Source organism: Perna viridis, chromosome 2 (assembly GCF_037379345.1).
Source record: "Perna viridis isolate PV_CMFRI_1.1 ecotype Kerala chromosome 2, ASM3737934v1, whole genome shotgun sequence".
NCBI classification, from domain to species: Eukaryota; Metazoa; Mollusca; class Bivalvia; order Mytilida; family Mytilidae; genus Perna; species Perna viridis.
Window position 1 is genome coordinate 14,543,149 of NC_142446.1, and position 17,544 is coordinate 14,560,692.

At 33.9% G+C, this 17,544-nt stretch overlaps 1 protein-coding gene across 1 annotated transcript; it reads right to left on the minus strand.

Moving 5' to 3' along the window:
* Nucleotides 1-1,074: 1,074 nt before the first annotated feature.
* Nucleotides 1,075-6,844, minus strand: LOC148623756 (uncharacterized). The gene is made up of 10 exons (XM_088565835.1): nucleotides 6,659-6,844; nucleotides 6,217-6,383; nucleotides 5,927-5,976; nucleotides 5,367-5,456; nucleotides 4,998-5,180; nucleotides 4,503-4,690; nucleotides 4,141-4,247; nucleotides 3,789-3,945; nucleotides 2,277-3,664; nucleotides 1,075-2,044 (listed from the first exon to the last, which is right to left on the minus strand). Exons 1-10 carry the CDS (start codon nucleotides 6,703-6,705, stop codon nucleotides 2,013-2,015), a joined length of 2,409 nt encoding a protein of 802 aa, XP_088421961.1. The 5' UTR covers nucleotides 6,706-6,844; the 3' UTR covers nucleotides 1,075-2,012.
* Between the last annotated feature and the right edge of the window lie 10,700 nt (nucleotides 6,845-17,544).

The window sequence follows — 17,544 nt, forward strand, 5'->3', positions numbered from 1 at the left end:
ATCACTCTATAAATGTTTACTGTGATCATTTTAAATATTTATAAACTGTCATTAAGTTTCAATTGCACTTAGTGGAAAGAGGAAGTTGACGTTAATAGTTGCTATGGCGATTAATTCATATTTGACTTAACGCTTTGTATTTCCGTTAGTGCGTCATCAATAGTGTTATCCTGAAAGATAATGTTTCCTCATGGGGTATTGATTTTACAAACGTGTTTAATTTTTAATCGTCTTTGTAATACGACCATGTAGTGCTGCGTTTTTTTAACATGTCTATGGTACTTTCCCTCTGCAATTTTAACAAAGGTGTCATTTTAATGGTAATGTTGTGAAGTTTCTACTCCCATAACTATTCATCCTCTCTCTTTTTGTCCTATCACCCTGTAAATATTTAACTGCAGAGGACATATTTTGAGTCGTGATTAGATATTCAAATTATTGAGGTCAACCAATTGTAAAAAGCTGTTAATATTAATATCTACATATGTATTTATGAATAGTTAATCAATTTGTTGATGCAGTCATGTGTTTTATTATCTAGAAAATTTCGACCATGCCAGGTAGTTGGAAAGAGAGATCAATAACTTCGAGCTCTAAAAAGCTAACAGGTATATACTATAAATACAGGTTTTTTTCTGATTGTTTTACACAGTGTATATTAAACCTTATTATGCGATTAGTGTTCTCTTTAAATTTTAATTTTTAATTTTTTTTGTGTTGTTTTATGTGAAATAGTTCCTTTTTTATTAATAGTGTAAAAACAAATCGTTCGGCAAGTTTGTTATTACCTTTCAGTCACCATTGTTATAAATGCACATGTACATGAATCTAGAGTAAATTATTGTTTCGAAGTTTTCACTGAATGTTTATTCCAATAGCATTTGACTAAACAGGATGTGCATTTGTCTTCCTTTTCTAAGATACGAGTCCGACAATTCCCTACATTATAATATTAGTAATTCGCATAGAATCAAAAACTGTTATTTGATTTTATTTTTGGTGCAATATTGCCACATTGACTCGACTTTTTAGATTCAAGGATAGAGATCATATAGGCGTTATTCAGTAATCAAGTAATTCAAAAAAACTTTATTAAACAAATATGTAACAACAAATCATTTAATAAAGCTAAACATAGTGACTCTGGCCCGCAGAAATCACGAGCATTCAATGACATGTTTCTCCTTACTGGAGGCACGTTCAACCCATCTATCCTCTATAAGGGTGTATTCGATCTGAATCTCCCAACTCGAGGGTTCAAACATTTAAACAATAGCACTTAAAAAATAAAACCATTCTACAGTAACTGTTAAATGCCATTTTCTTCAACCATGAAAAAGAATACCGTTAAGGGTTATCTAATTTCTACCGTTACTGGAAAATAGTTACTCTAGTCTTTGGGGTAAACATTGATTGATGAAATGGAAGAGGGCCAGCCTCGTTTTGATCAGCTTTGAATGAGAGAAAACGTTCCAGAATCAGAAATAAAATCCTACCTACACATGGACAGCCGCCAGGGCTGTTTATGAACAGAAATTATAAATGAATCCAAAACGAATTCTCTATCATATTACAATAGCAGCATCAAATTGATGGGGAAATGAATGATGTGCAGTGAACGTCCAGCGTTACTTGTTAAAATTTCATACATACAATAATTAGCATATTTCGATAACATAAAATATAAAGCGTTTTTTTAAGATTTTCTGCAACCTGTGCAACGGGTTCTATATAAAAAATTATTACAGTATAACGAAAAATGCGACCAGCGCAAATTCACGCAAATATGTACATGGCAAATACTCGAAGGTCATTTCAATGTGTATATATATACGTAAAGTAACAAAATATAAATGTAAAAATGTCCGACCAGCAGACAGTCTAATAAAGCAAAATCCCGGCCAGCGGGTAAACGCCGATCTCCATACTCTTCTGCCAGCAGAAATAGGAGGTGACGCATAGGCAATATGCCTTACATATGAATGGTCGTAAGTCGTAACTTACACGTTAGCCTACTGGGAGTCTTCATTGGAATTAATGGCACCTACAAATACAAAAGTAAAATGTCATTGTTGTACGACAGATTTAAAAAACTTAATGTAATACTTGAAAGTATACCCGTTATTGAAAAAAATAAAGGCATCATTCTTATAAAACTAATTTCAAATCTATTAGTATTTACATATAAATGACATTACTGTTTGAAATTTTGGGTTTCATATACATTCCTTCCTTATTGTCATGCCGTGAAAAATGTTTACACTGAATCTACTTACCACTTGGTGTCCAAGATGAGATGAATTTTCTAAGCTGATGCAGCTCAGTTTCACCTGAGTCACTGACCATTTGAACATTGCCAACCTTTTCCAAGTCTGGTATAACCCCTTGACAAGGTAATTTGAGTGACTGCAACATCCAATTGTCGGGATCCATAATGTCGTCATAGTGATCAGAATCTAAATCTGATTCAGGCGTCAGCGCACAGTAGGACAATTCATCACATGATAGCCTGTCCTCAGTAATTGACGAAACAGGAGACAAGGGAAGCGAGTTTGTATGACCTTCAGGCACGCTGAAGCTATTATCTCGGACTTCTATCTTTATATTAATGGATTTCCCGCCATTCATCTCCGGTTCTGGGTCGCTCAAAGCCAGAATATCCTCCACATCAAATGAATCTGTTTGCTTGACATCAATAAGATCGTCAATGTCTATCGGCTCCGTTTTAATCATTGGCTCCTTATCAATATTGTTTGTGTTAGGAACGACTAAGGTTCCTAGCTCATCGAAGAAGGAATCAACAAAAGAGACATCTAGACTTGGTAATTTTTTGGCTTTTTTGTCTTTTTCCTGAACTCCAGTTAGCTGCTTTTGTTTAAGGGTGCAAATGTATTTTGCCACTAAAACTGGATTAAATGAATGTACATCAGTGGTAGCTCCACTTTCTTTTGATGGTTGTGGTGATGATACTGGAGATGCTTCGGGTGTAAGGTAGCAAGACGGCACTGTTATATCAGGCACAACTTGCTCATTATTGTTTTTGTCTTCCATCTTGACAACTGGCTTATAAAGACGATCTGTAATTATTGGTCCTTTCTTCTGTGCTAGTGTTCGCTGTATGTCTCGACAACTATATAGCATTTGCATTGGACCATGATCAAGGGCTGGTCCATTGAAGCTGCTCTGAACGGGTGGAAGAGACTGACACATAACTGGTTCGGTTTGCATGGCTGAAACAGGAGATGAACCTCCCATTCCAAATCCATTATTTGGATGATGCATCATTCTTGCTAACTTCGATGGTTTGCATGACGGTGTTGTATAGTTTTCTTGGATTTTCCTTTTCAATGCACGCAAGGTATCGTTACGCCCCTGGCGGTCTGCCAAAGAGTTGGAACAGGTTTTGGTGCAAAATGATTTGTGTGGAGGAGGTATTTGGCCATGAACAGGTTGAGGTACTGTTGCAAATGGCTGGTCGAAAATCTGTTGGCCGGAGAAAAATGGTGATGGGAAAATGTTTGCTCCAGATGAAATCATCGGTGCTCCATCATTGGTACTTGGTATAGGAGCACAGAAAGTTGATCCAAAGAAGAAGTCAGGTGTCCGAGAAGCATACAGTGCAAATAGCTGCCCTTGTAATTTGAATTGAAACGCCTCTTGTTCACTGTAAAGACAAGATAAAATATTTTAAACAAATGTCACCTACTAATATATTGCCTATCACTGTAAGTATTGTCCAAATAAAGTGAGTTTAGAGCTTTTTAAGCTTACCGATGATAAGAACATACCTGACAACTTGGTTAATGCATAATATAACCGGTTCGTCACTGTTGGATAGTAAGGCTTGTCGAACTTGCATCACAATGTTGACCCAGATCACTTCATCGGTCCCTGTTATCATTCTAACTGTCATCATGCAACCCATCTCATGTCTAGATTTTATCACTGAAAATACAGTTTGCTTTTATTCACCTTTTTCATTTAAATAAATTTAGAAATAGCATCAGGGAAATATTCCTTTTTATCGTATTTATTGTCCATGTTTAAAAATAATGAAAATGGAAATTATTCGACATTGTCTCATAAAAATAATATTTGTGATGTTTCCAAAGCATAAAACAATAATGATAAGCATCTTACACTGGGTGTGTTTTTCTTTGGCTTCCTGCAAGTCTTCTGGGTATATGTAACTATACCATGATTTATTCTGGACATCATCAGAAGAGGTCTGCAAGTGGTGTTCTCCACTGTAATGTACACAAATAGTAAGCTGCACTGTGGTTAACTATTGTGAATTCGAGAATAAACAGAAAATTTACACGTGTGTTCAGGAATGTGTGTGGTAATCTAACTTCATGATGTAATCTGTAGTAGATATTAAACTAAATCACTTAACTGCTAGGTTATCTTGTTTTCTAAGTTTTTAACTAATATTTTTGTGGAAAATATTTTCTGAAAAACAAATGCGTGTGTTGTATTTGTTTGCTTAGAGTCTTACTTACTTCATTGTGAGTTCAATGAAGGACATATCAAGATTATGAACAGATTTGAAAACCATGGTGTTATTCTGTATAAGGCTTTCTTTCACATCTGGTGTTATCAACGGAGAACATACGGCAATAAACACTTGTTGTTCAACATCCGATTCTTGGGTTGGTACAGTAACAAAGTGACCTTTAACATGCATTACCTAAAAATCGTACATCGTACATTAGCTATAATTGTCATTTTGTAGAATTATACATAACAGTGTAATGATTATAAAAGTATTTAATTTTAGTTATTATCGGCATGTGTCATCGAACCTTGGGAACAATCATCTATCCAACATACATCAGTAGTTATTTCACAACAAATGTCATTTTCACTTGGCTCAGTGCCATGATCTAAATATAAGCAAGTAGTTGAACACTATCAGAACAAGTGTTATAGCTATCAGCTTGAGATATAGTCACAGATACGCCTACTTAGCAAGGGGCTCAAAGCGGGGTATTTACCTTTACATCTCCAAATCCAGCTTGTCTTTTGAGAGTTCTAGACATGTTCATGCGACAGAAAAAGCTGGTAGGAATATCATTTGACAATTTTCCTCCACCATGTAGCAACTGTGCCTGCACAGTGCCATGATCACGTTTATCTACGATATCAAATAAGCTATCTCCTTGTGTTTTCATGTCCACCTAGAATGAGAAGAGGTATGTTTACAGAACAAAGCACTCTAATGTACAAGAGTTCACTTAATGAAACCTTTTAAATTATTATAATATTATATGTGCTGAGAGTCATGTTTACATTTTAAGAGTTGTTTGTTACTAGTATAAAGCTTCACCTTATGGACAAACTAATTATAAGTAATTAAAGCTTACCATTGAATGTCCTAAGTATTCAGTAACATTTTCTGATATATAGAGTAGTTTTCCGTCTCTTGTTGTCAGCAATAAAAATCCAGTCAAAGACTATAAAACAAATGATCAATTCATTACATTAGATTTTATTTATTTCATCATTCTTTTAACTCAAATCGCTTTTCATTGAATAGGTACTTTTAAATTCCACTCCAATACCTACCGTTCCCCAAGGTGTAGAATGTAGACAGTGCTTCTGACGTCAACAAGCTATTTTTAATAAGTATGTTAAGTCGACCATTAAAAGTTTATAGATCATAGTAATATATCGTCTGTTGGTAAATGTACAGGTAAATGCACAATATATTACTTTATAAAAGGATCTTGACAAGTTGTCATCCTTGATGTATGATATATCTTAGTGTATCTCATAAATGTCCTTAGGTAGCCTCAAGCAAATCTTAAGAGACGGAAATGTGTATCTGACCTTTGTCACTTTATGACGCAAATACTAGTCAAATACAAAGAAAATATTGTCTAAACACAGTACTTGACCCGATTGTTACAATGTAGTGTCTTACCTGTGAAAAATCACAAGGCGCATCGCAACTATTTTGTTGGGATTTTACCACTGAAAAGGAAAAAAATATTTTTTTATCTTTGATGTTACTCCTAAAACAAACGTCGTATTTAGACAGAAAACTATCATAATGTTGTATTGTGTTTTTATTAAATCATTGCTGATTTCATTTATACGACAGACACACACACACAAAAAAAAAAAAAAAACAAAAACGTAAATGTGTCTATTTAATACAATATTGAGTTTCCATTAAGCGACTGTATCAGTAACTGATAAAAAGAGACTTACTCTTTTGTAGAACATTACATTTCCTGATGAAGACACAACTTAGGGACATGATCTGCAACTGTGATAAGCGTTGTCTTGCGCTTTCTGGAAGAGGTAGTAAATCCCTCATTGTAGATATTTCACCATTAATTTGATCTCTTCGTTGTTTTGATGCCCCTTTATTTGATCTGAAACGCCAGACATTATGTAAGATTCTAGTGGTAAGATCGCTGAATGTTTCGGCTGTGAGTCAGTTTCTAAAAATGGCTGTTACAGATTGACTTTTTCATTAATTTAACGTTCAGGAAAATAAAGTACTTTCAAAATCAATATTCATCTACACTTAATCCATATAAAAACTTCGTGCTTGCGAATTATTAAGAATAATTCTGAACAGTTGAGAATCGGTAATAAGAAAAGAGCCACTCCTTAATTAACTAATTCTGGTAAAAATGTTGCTTACCTTTCTAAGTCCATGAGAGCCAGCTCTTCTACGGGACTAGGTGCCATTACTTTAACTTTAGAAATGATATTTACATCGAAGTCCAAAATCACTAATAAAATTTCAGCGGACCAGCCGCTGTAAAATCCGCAATGTTAACTTTGACAATAAAATGCTTCGGTATTGCTCTGACGCATTTGTCATTGAAAGGCGATCATGTGACCAGACGCGATTGGTTGTTCCGCACCACGTGGCCTAATTACATATTTACTAAATTGTGTATTGATTTCAGTCTAAAACAGGTGAACGATTGCTATCATTTTACAAAGTATGACGTATTTCAATATTGGGAAAGCTTATACATTAATAAACATGGCATATAATGAAGATGATTTCTAATATATCTGAATAATACAATCATTTGTTGGAAAGAAGTCTCCCAGTGTGTATTACCTACGATGACATTCAATGGTGTAAGAAATATTTATATGCAATTTCAACCCCTGCCATTATTATTGTGGGCTGTACATGTTCGTCAGTCTGTTTTCATGAAGGACGTACATTACGCCTGTCGGGTACCTTACTGCTCGATGAGTCGGGGCTCTGTAGTGATCCATGTATCCATCCACTCAACTACTCAACAGGTTGTTGACGAGTCCTGAAATAAGTGGTAACCCCTCTGTCTGAGTAGTGCACGTACTAATATTGTGGATTTTTAGTAACTTTTTTTCTTTAAATGATACAGATCCATGTAAAATGCAATACTTTTTAGTTTCTCAAAATGGTGTGTTATCCCTGATTTCAAGACTTAATTGTTCCCAACCTGCTGAAAGAGAGACGATGTTTCGGGACAGTACTGTTCAGGATTTATCATGACCCTAATTTCAATTGCATAGGTATCTTTTACCACCAGATCAACTTTTGTAAAATCTTGTTTGTTTTATTGAATTTAAACATATGTTTTGACCGTTGTTTCCATGGCAATGCTGCAAAGTGTCATAGTTTTCCTTTCCTCTTTCGTCTACCCCGGATTTCTAGAAAAGAAAAGGACCCTTACCCTGCCGATGCACCATGGTGCTTATTTACTTCGTCTTTGTATATAAATATTTTGGTTATTTTATGTTCTTTGTTGTGTGTCTGTTTTCCCTGCCTGGTTTTTGCGAAGCAGATTTTTGGTTGTTCCCTCCGCGGGACTCGAAATCGTACCGCTGTGACATCTAAGGCAACATCGCCTGCACAAAGTCCAGCGCCCTAGACCACTTAGTCAGCTAGGCTATTTAAAAATATAGCTTTCGCTGGCCGGGTCATTCTCCTCGATTAATTTAGGGCTGTAATTTAGTACAGTTAGACTTCTTATATATATTATATACTTGGTGTGGTTGCATGTATTCGTATAATGTTGCAGATCCTCTACTGTCTTACCCGATATTATCAGAGGTTGTCCTATTCAGTTACATCATGTGTTAATGTTAGCTCTCTAGATTCACTTACGAGGAAGTATCACTTGGTTAACGAAAATCATATTTAAATATAGCCTAGTTGGCCGAGTGGTCTTGCGCGTTGGACAGTGCAGATGGTATTGCCATAGATGTCGGAGAAGAGAAGGGGTTCGAATCCCGCTGAGGGAGCGACCAAATTTGCATCGCAAATTTGCAATCTTGCATCGCTTCTAGGAGTTGTAGTGTTCCTTAGGCTTGATAATATATATTTTATTTGTTTACTTTTTTTTGTAAACGTACAGGCTTTATGTTTCCGATATTGAAATCTTTTATATGGACCATAGACTTATTTAGCTTGTACTAATTTTCTCTTCTCCAAAATTGAACATAATCTTTATCCTTGCTATTTGTATTTGTTTTTATTGATAGATTTTAAAAAACTGAATACACTTTATACTTAAAGATGTATTTTGCATGTATAAAGTAGTTTATCTATGTTCAAGGAAATTTTACATATATATGACTAACGGAACAATCTGGCGTAAAAAGTTGAGGTTGTTTTTATCTCATCATAAACAGAAGTTCGATAGTTTCGTTTTAAAATTAAGCTTTTGTCTGTCTGTTTGTTTGTTTGTTTGTTTTTACTAATCTCCTCTGCGATTAGTCGTTCTCCTTGTTCGATATTCTCTTAGAGGTTATACTCCCTGAAGTTCAGAATTACGTACAATTCCTTCGCCTGAATTAAGGATCAAGATGAATTGTGAGTAAATATTGTTTTACTCCAGGGATATATGGGTGTAAAGGGTTTCTACTAGACCGAAACGAAGTTTAAATGTCGTTACTGGTTTAAACGTGGTATCTACCACAAATTGTCTGAAAAATATATGTTAATTCATAAAATATCCATGTAAGAGCAACAAACGAGCAAAGCCGGATTAACAATGTAGTATGTTTCATGAATACTAGATAATTGGATCAAGTTTTGATTGAAAATTTCAACTGTTAAATGTATGAAATATTACTAAGATTATAGGGTCATTTCAGTTCATTCTTTTGGGGGGAGCGGGGCTGGTGTAATAATGAATAATACATTCATACAATGTATTATCCTATAAAGAATCGTATTGATATGATGGTTATGTTGGCTGTCTCGTTTCATGTTAAGTGGTATATTACATTCTTTCTTTAACAGGATAAAATTTCTACTTGATGCGACACCTTTTCGTGTGTCGTTTAGATAACTTACTTGGACATTTTGTTATAGATTTTATTTTAGTAAGATGCGATTTTTTTTCCTATCAGTAAAATTTCCACAATAAATAACCTAGTATAGTTTATAAAGTGTAACGTTAAACAGTCACTAAAGCTTGTCAAGGTTGAGTTAAAAATGTTTACAAACAGGACACAATTCGATTGACGTCAATCACTGTGTGACGTAAAAGACTGGGACGATCCAATCTTTATATATATATCTTTTTTCTAAATTTAATATTTTTTATTTGAAATAAAACCTGATACTGTATCTAGAGTCTCGGGTATAATACATTTAATACATTGATCAATGTATGTCATTTAATTTCCTCATAGGCGCTGTTATCCTTCCACGACCCAAATCGGACCTCGGGCTAAAGTCCTCAGTCTGATATGGGTTTCGGTTCGAAACAGGGGCCGATATGGTAAATAATTATTTCTAATTAAACATCAAAACTCGAGACTTTCATCAGATGTTCATTGCCGGAAAGATTCAAAATGTGTACGAGCTTTAGAAACGGGCCTGATCGCAGAGTTTTCCGAGCGATTTGGACTGTTTCGTAGCGAGTACATGTGTCATTTTGTATCCCGCAACTGTATTTTTTAGTGAAAAATCTCAAATATACCTATAGTTCATGGACTGGGAAGGTCCAACGTGCACCCCCTTCTCGTCAACGTCATGATGATTTTCAAGTACATTTATAACTCCCATTTACGAATCAGTTTATCCCAAAATAATATTCTCTAACGCTTTCAGTGTAAGCTACATTTTGTATCTTTGTACACCACGAAATCAAAAAGTCAATTTTTTTCCCACTACATTGTTTTTGGAAATTTAATAGGAATAAACAGTTGACTGCCCCAAAGTTGGTTATTTCGCATAACCTGGTCAAAGATATCAAAAGCAATCCTTAAATAATCTGCGATTTTGTGAATATCTGATTTTCCTCTTTCGAAAGAACTTGTTACGCAGAAGTGTGTCTATTATCTAACTTGTCTCTAATCTCGATATTATATTCTAAAATTGATCCCAAAACTTATAGGCTTTTGCTTTTCCTTTACATTTTAGAAAATGCTCAGCGGCTTCAACACAAAACTGCTAAACAAGGCTAAGAAGCTTTAAAACTGTAAGAGCTGCAGAAAACATTATGAGTGTGTTTTAATCGGATTGGTTTTTCTTTTTTCCTTTTTCCTATATATGTATAAACCCTACTGCTTATATTCATTTAAACCTTACTGCCTATAAATGTATACACCTTACTGCCTATATTTGTTTTAACCTCACTGCCTATATATGTTTAAACCCTACGGCCTAGATTTGTTAAAACCTTTCTGTCTATAAATGTTTGAACCTTACTGCCTATATATGTACAACACTTACTGCCTATATATATATTTAAACCTTACTGGCTATAAATGTTAAAACCTCCCTTCCTAAATATATATAAACCTTACTGCCTGTATATGTTTAAACCTTTTACTACTTATATGTGTATTAACCTTACTGCCTGCAGATGTTTAAACCTTTTACTACCTATATGTGTATTAACCTTACTGCCTGTATATGTTTAAACCTTTTACTACCTATATGTGTATTAACCTTACTGCCTATATATGTTTAAAACTTACTGTCTATAAATGTATAAACCTTACTGCCTATAAATGTATATACCTTATTGCCTGTAAACGTACAAACCTACTGCCTATGTTTAAATCTTACTGCCAATATATGTTTAAGCCTTACTGCATATATATGTTTAAACCTTACTGCAAATATATGCTTTAACCTTACTGCCTATATATGTTTAAGCCTTACTGCCTATATATGTATTAACCTTACTGCCAATATATGTTGAAGCCTCACTGCCTATATATGTATTAACCTTACTGCCTATATTTGTTTAAAATCACTGCTTATATATATCAAAAACGTCTCAGATAAGTATGTTACATTTATCAATGCACGGTAAATCAACAGTCATCACTACAGAAGTTTTATGGTCATCATCATGAACTCGTGGATCGTTATGGTGTATCCATCTGCACCATGATAACTGATTTATTCAACGGGTCATAGTTTCCCTTTCCTCGTTTGTCTACCCCGGACTTGACTTTTTAGGAGCAACTCGGCGGGTGCTTCTAGAAAAACTGAGGACGCTTACCCTACCGGTGCACCTGGTCCAATCTCCCAGTTTTTAGTGGAGTCCGAGTTGCTCATTTGCTTTTGTTACTTTGTATGTATGATTTTAGTTACTTTATATTCTTTGTTGTGTGTGTCTGTTTTCCATGTCTGGTCTTTGTCCCTGGATTGCATTCTTTTGATTACCGCTATAACCTTTGTTCCCTTAATTACTCATTCATTAGTGTATTGTAACATTTTGTAAATTTTAGCCAATTTCACCACATGACTAAAAGGAGTGAGTACTATGTGTGAGGTGAAGATGATTATTTTCAGAAGTCAACTACATTCCTCTCTTCATCATCAGTGTATTCATCGTTATGAAATGAATTTCTTGCCGTTAAACTTTCTTAGGTTTGGTCAACTTTCACTTTTACCAGATTTGTGCCTATGGGAATAAACTGTCATTCTGGAGAAAAATATAATTCAGATTTGAAACGCAATCAAATTGCCAAAAATAGAGAAAGTGGTTTGGTCAGTAGGTAAACATTATACGTAGAAAGCTCACACCTTTCGTAAATGCATAAATTCCAATAAATGTGAATATGATAATTAAAACATTCAAAAATTTAAATGCGCGAAATGATATTATCTGCTTTATTCCATTCGTTTGCGGCATCATATATTCAAACCAACATTGTTGAAAGAATATGATTATCAGTTGCCCCGTTTTTCAAATATTGGTATTGAAAACCATGCTGTCACGTTGTCGTTTGAATGCCCCCCTTTACAATGTCAATTTCGGGAGTCAGTTTCATTGAATGAGTCTATACGAGAAGAAATAAACACTTTATATATTTCATATAGTTTGGAATCTGAATTATACAGATCATGTTTTCTCTAGAATTCATGAATGTGTAAAATCAAACTATTCACTCACAAACCTGACATAACAATAACTTAAAAGTCCAGACAAAAAAACACGAAATCAAGAGCAATATTTTTTAACCAAGTGAAACTGGCGGAAATATTCAATTTAATAAAAGGGTATATTTTCTAGTTCTTGGTAGAGATTCCTCATACTTTGTAAAAAATAACTCCAAATCATCTTCCAAATATACAGAAGATGTTTTCAAAATGCTGGAATTTTTTATCGACAACAAAATTTGTCCAATGTGGTGGACGCGTTTTTCAACAAACTGTCAGCATTCCAATGGGAACAAATTGTGCTCCTCTACTTGCTGACATCTTCCGCCACTCTTATGAGGATGACTTTACAGTTGATCTGATCCGAAAGAAAGAATATAGTTTAACTAGATCCTTTAATCTCAGTTTCCGCTGTATAGATGACGTATTATCGTTAAACAATCTTAGTTTCGGGGATTTGATACATCGCATCTATCCTAAAGAACTTGAGATAAAGAATAGTACAGACACTGTGAAGTCAGCCTCATATCTTTACCTACACTTAAAGATCGATGATAAAGGAAAACTATTGACCAAACTTAACGACGAACGTGATAACTTTCCATTCAGAATTGTCAACTTTCCTTAGGTCAAGATATCAGGCTGACTTCACAGTGAAACATGTGTACAGCTAGATGTTCATTCATTAAATATATGTATGTGATACTTACATGATTTTTTAAAAATTTCTTTGTCGTCTCTTTTACAGACCTCTTATCTGTCAAACATTTTTTTAAAGCAACACTTTTTGTAGAAAAAAATACAACAGTATTGTTTACTTTTGTGCTTTATGTATACAACAAAAACAATGGATATTCAAACTTAAAAAAAAAGTTACGTTGCCTCCATAGAGGTTTAGGTTGTTGGTATGGTTTAGTGATCGATATGAACAGAAGTGACAGATAAGGTAATACATTTGACGATTAGATCAATTCTGAAAATTTGGTCTCATTTTTGTTGAAATAAAGCTGTTTTGTAGCAGTCCGCACAGAAATTTCAAGTGTTTTGTCATAAAAAAGTACATGTTTTTCTTATCTTTGGTGTGTGGATGTTCAAGAAATTAACAAGTAATTTAGTGATTATTGTTATAAAAATCCAATAGCCATGGTAACATACTGCAACTGAGTTTCAGTACAAATCAGGGGGGACTTTTCCAAAACTAACGGCCAAATACTATCTTTTATAGGACGCTTACCCTACCGGTGCACCTGGTCCATGCTCCCAGTTAATAGTGGAGTCCGAGTTGCTCATTTACTTTTGTTACTTTGTATGTATGATTTTAGCTACTTTATGTTCTTTGTTGTGTATGTCTGTTTTCCATGTCTGGTCTTTGTCCCTGGATTACATTCTTTTGATTACCGCTATAGCCTTTGTTCCCTTGATTACTCTTTTATAAAATATCAGTCACCTAGACACTAGCACAGGATGACAGAATTTATGGCCGAGGTGGAAAGTGGGTAAAAATAATAACAACCTTTTCGATACATTTGCTCGCAATTTTAGTTCCTACAGCTCGTGCGAAATTATGTATTTTGAAAATCAGCCAGCCACTGTTGAGGTATCAGTCTTGTATTGCATATTCCTAAGCGGGTGTACGGTCAAAACATGGAGGCTAAACATATAGTGCGCTTTCTTTTTGCATATTCCTCTTTTTTTTTTTTTTTAGTTTTTTCGCAAATGATCATCACAAGTATAGGATAAATATCAAGCTATGACACAAAAAAAAATCTTGTTTTTGAAGAAAAACAGTATTTTCATGAAAATAATGCTTCAGAAAAGGGGTCTATTTTATGAACTCAAAATAAAAGTGAAAGTAGACGTCTATTTTTAGTTTGACCTGTTCTGGTGTACCAAAGTTTGTGCCCTTTTTTTCTAGGATGGACCTAAAATTATTTTTGACATTTCCTTAATGGAAAAATATGGTCAAAAGTTAGATTGAAACCCCATGTCTATTTTTTTAAAACATCACGAAAATTTATGGTTTATAGAAGTCTACGGGGCAAAGAATACAAGACTGAGACCCTGAGGAAAGGGACTGAAACGTTCCGGATACCATTCTTCATTTAAATTACCATTACATATATTATTTGATCATTACTTAACTACATTTAAACAATATACCCACCAAATTTCAACTTTTCATTATAAGTTTTACAAAATTAGACCGCGTCAACTTGGTGTGCGAAGGAGCGCGCCTATATGTAACCGCATAGTGCACCCTGATAATAAGACCGTCGAACTTCTTCCTTCACAGACGTTCTTTCTGTAAACAGGCATAGTCGCTGGTGTTCCACAAGAAACAGAAACTGCCAATCCAAGTTTTAAAAGGCTACGCCCTTTTGAGTATACTTGTTAGATTCATTATGGTATATAACTTTCTTCTTTTTGTTGCTTTTTTTTGGTCTGGTCTTTGTTTTGTCATTGTATTTCTTCTTGTTCTAGGCTTCAGTAATTCTGTTTATCATTCTTTATTCGTGAAATAAATATAGTTTTTAAAAACAGTCCAATAGATTTTAACTTGTTTTTAGTACCGGAAAGCAGTTATGTTATCAATTTATGTGCGTCTTCTCCTTGACATTTATATACGGCCAACGGGTTTTTAACTTTGCGTTATTGTTAGCGCGTTACAAAAACTGCCACTTTTCATAAGCCTACAACAGAACCAAGTGTCAGATTTTCACCACTTGTAGTCAGGTCAGTGGGTCATTGCCACCAGATATGACTTCCTTCGAATATTAAGTTTCTGTTGATAAGGCATGCAGGTCTTAAAAAGAAGTCATCCCGGTTAAAGTTGGATACAAAAATAAAATAGCACATGCAGATTTTTAATTCAAAATAACGTTACTCAAACAGTTTTTTTATGGAAATATATTCTATAAAGCACATTCTTTTAAACAAAAGCCAATGGATTTTTCAACTGCTTTTTATAGATTTATTCACAGAGGATACGAAATCATTGTTTATTCTTTGAACCTTTTTTTCACAAATACAGATATTCGATCTCTAATTGCAACCGTGCTTAAAAACTAAGTCATTTTTTTAGTATTGCACTGCATCAAATCTTTCCTTGTTACTACTCCAAATCCATCCTACTGGAATTGAATTATTTCTAATGCTTGTAATGTCATTCTTTAACATGTTCTTTGATTGGATATCTCATTTTGTCTATATGTTGTATGTTGAGGTATTCAATGAAACGAAGGAGAATTGGATACAAAGCGAATTTTATGGTGTGTGTTTTTTTGTTTTTGTTTTTGTTTTTTTTTTTCATTCCTTTTTTACCTAGACGTAGCGTACGGTGCTGGTGTCATTTTTGGTAACGTCGAAATCGGCAAAATTTGACGTTTTTTTGTATTGCGACGTACATCGTTCTATAATTGTTACATATAAAAAGAAGTGTGCTTAATTAATTTTTACATAAAATAACACACACGACATGTTTTATTATTTAATTATCCGATTCGACAATAATTTTTCGTACGTTTTAGTCAATTGAAATGATCAGATTACATCCTGATATGGTAAATAGTTTAGCATCAACCATTTATAAATGCGTTGAAGGAAATTTTATCTTGTGAGAAAATATTAGGAATTATGTAAACAATTTTCGTGATGCTGAAAAAAAAATACCCTCACTAAAACAGGAAGCCAACAAACCTACAAGCAAAAAAGTTTCGAAATTTGTTATTTCATTGGATTCTTCATTGGTTTCCTCATTCATAATCCTACCTGCATTTTTCAATCAGATTTCGGATATCTCTTACGGTTTTCGAGTTATAAGTAGTCAAAAAGGCCACACCAGAATAAATCTTTTTTTTTGTTTTGTTTTTGGTCTGATTTATAAAAAAAAAACAAAATCAAAAAAATATTTTTGCTATATTTGCACGGCTAGCTTATTACATCTTATAGCTAAAATAATTGCCAAGAGGTAATTAGACGATCATGAAATACGTTGACTTTACGATATTTCACTAGCGAATGTGCACATTTAAACATACTTTGATGCAGGCATGCTGATCCCGATTTCACCAGGACATCATTGCATCTGAACAGACAGGAGTGCGCGCAAGGGCTTTCTTTTTCTTGTTTTCTTTTCAACATTTCTTTCATTATTTTATCAGATTCGCTAAAATCGTATTTTTTTATTCATTACGTCCACAGTCGTAATAATTTAATCTAGTATCGTAACTTTTCAATACTTTTATTGTTTTCAAAATTGACGTTAAAAGAGTTTTTACGTCGCAAAGCAGAACGTTACTTTGGAAACGACAAAATGCGCTTTGTGATAGTTTTGTTAGACACGTTTTTATACATATATATGTAACCCATTTGTTAAGCCAAAGAAAAAATGAAACGATTAATCCATAGAGGAGAATGAATACATTTTTCAGTATATGAAGAAATCGACTCAACACCATTTGCCTTTTTGAACAATTCGTTCGAATTTCGCATGGTGTACGCGTGAATAAATAAAATATACAAATTTTAGATGTTGTGACATTTTGGTTAAACACAGACAAAATGCTGGGCTTAGATACATGTTCAACCAAGTACCATTATTTTTAGAATATACTATCTGCAGCATATGTACATGTAAAATTCAAAATTTCATTGTTATAAGTTCACTCAAAAATAACGAAAAAAGCTTTTGATAAAGACTGGGTAGCACGCAACGTGTAGAAAACGTCGGGAAAAAGACAACGTGACATCACAACATACGTGCGTATTTATCTACTATTAGACCATAAAAATCATTATTTTTTAGAATAAATATGATATTCTGAATATTTATACAGTCCTTTAAGCGTGAATATACTGTGGTAAAATACTATTCGTTGTTAAATCTTACAATCGTAAGCAAGAAAGTAGCCAATGGCCAACGTCGAAAAAATAAAGATTTGTGATGTAATTGAAATACGGACAAAAACGCTTTTTAACAAAAAGACTGATTGAACATTTAATATATAATTCCATTGGGGTTATATAATAAATTGTCAATAGAGTTAATAAAAGTCCCTATTGAAAAAAGCTGTTCGCATAACTTCAAAAAAAAAAATGTCTTAACATTTTGTCTTCGATTCGGTTCCTTTCCATTTTTACAATGTCCACATCAAAGGGGATAATTTGTGATA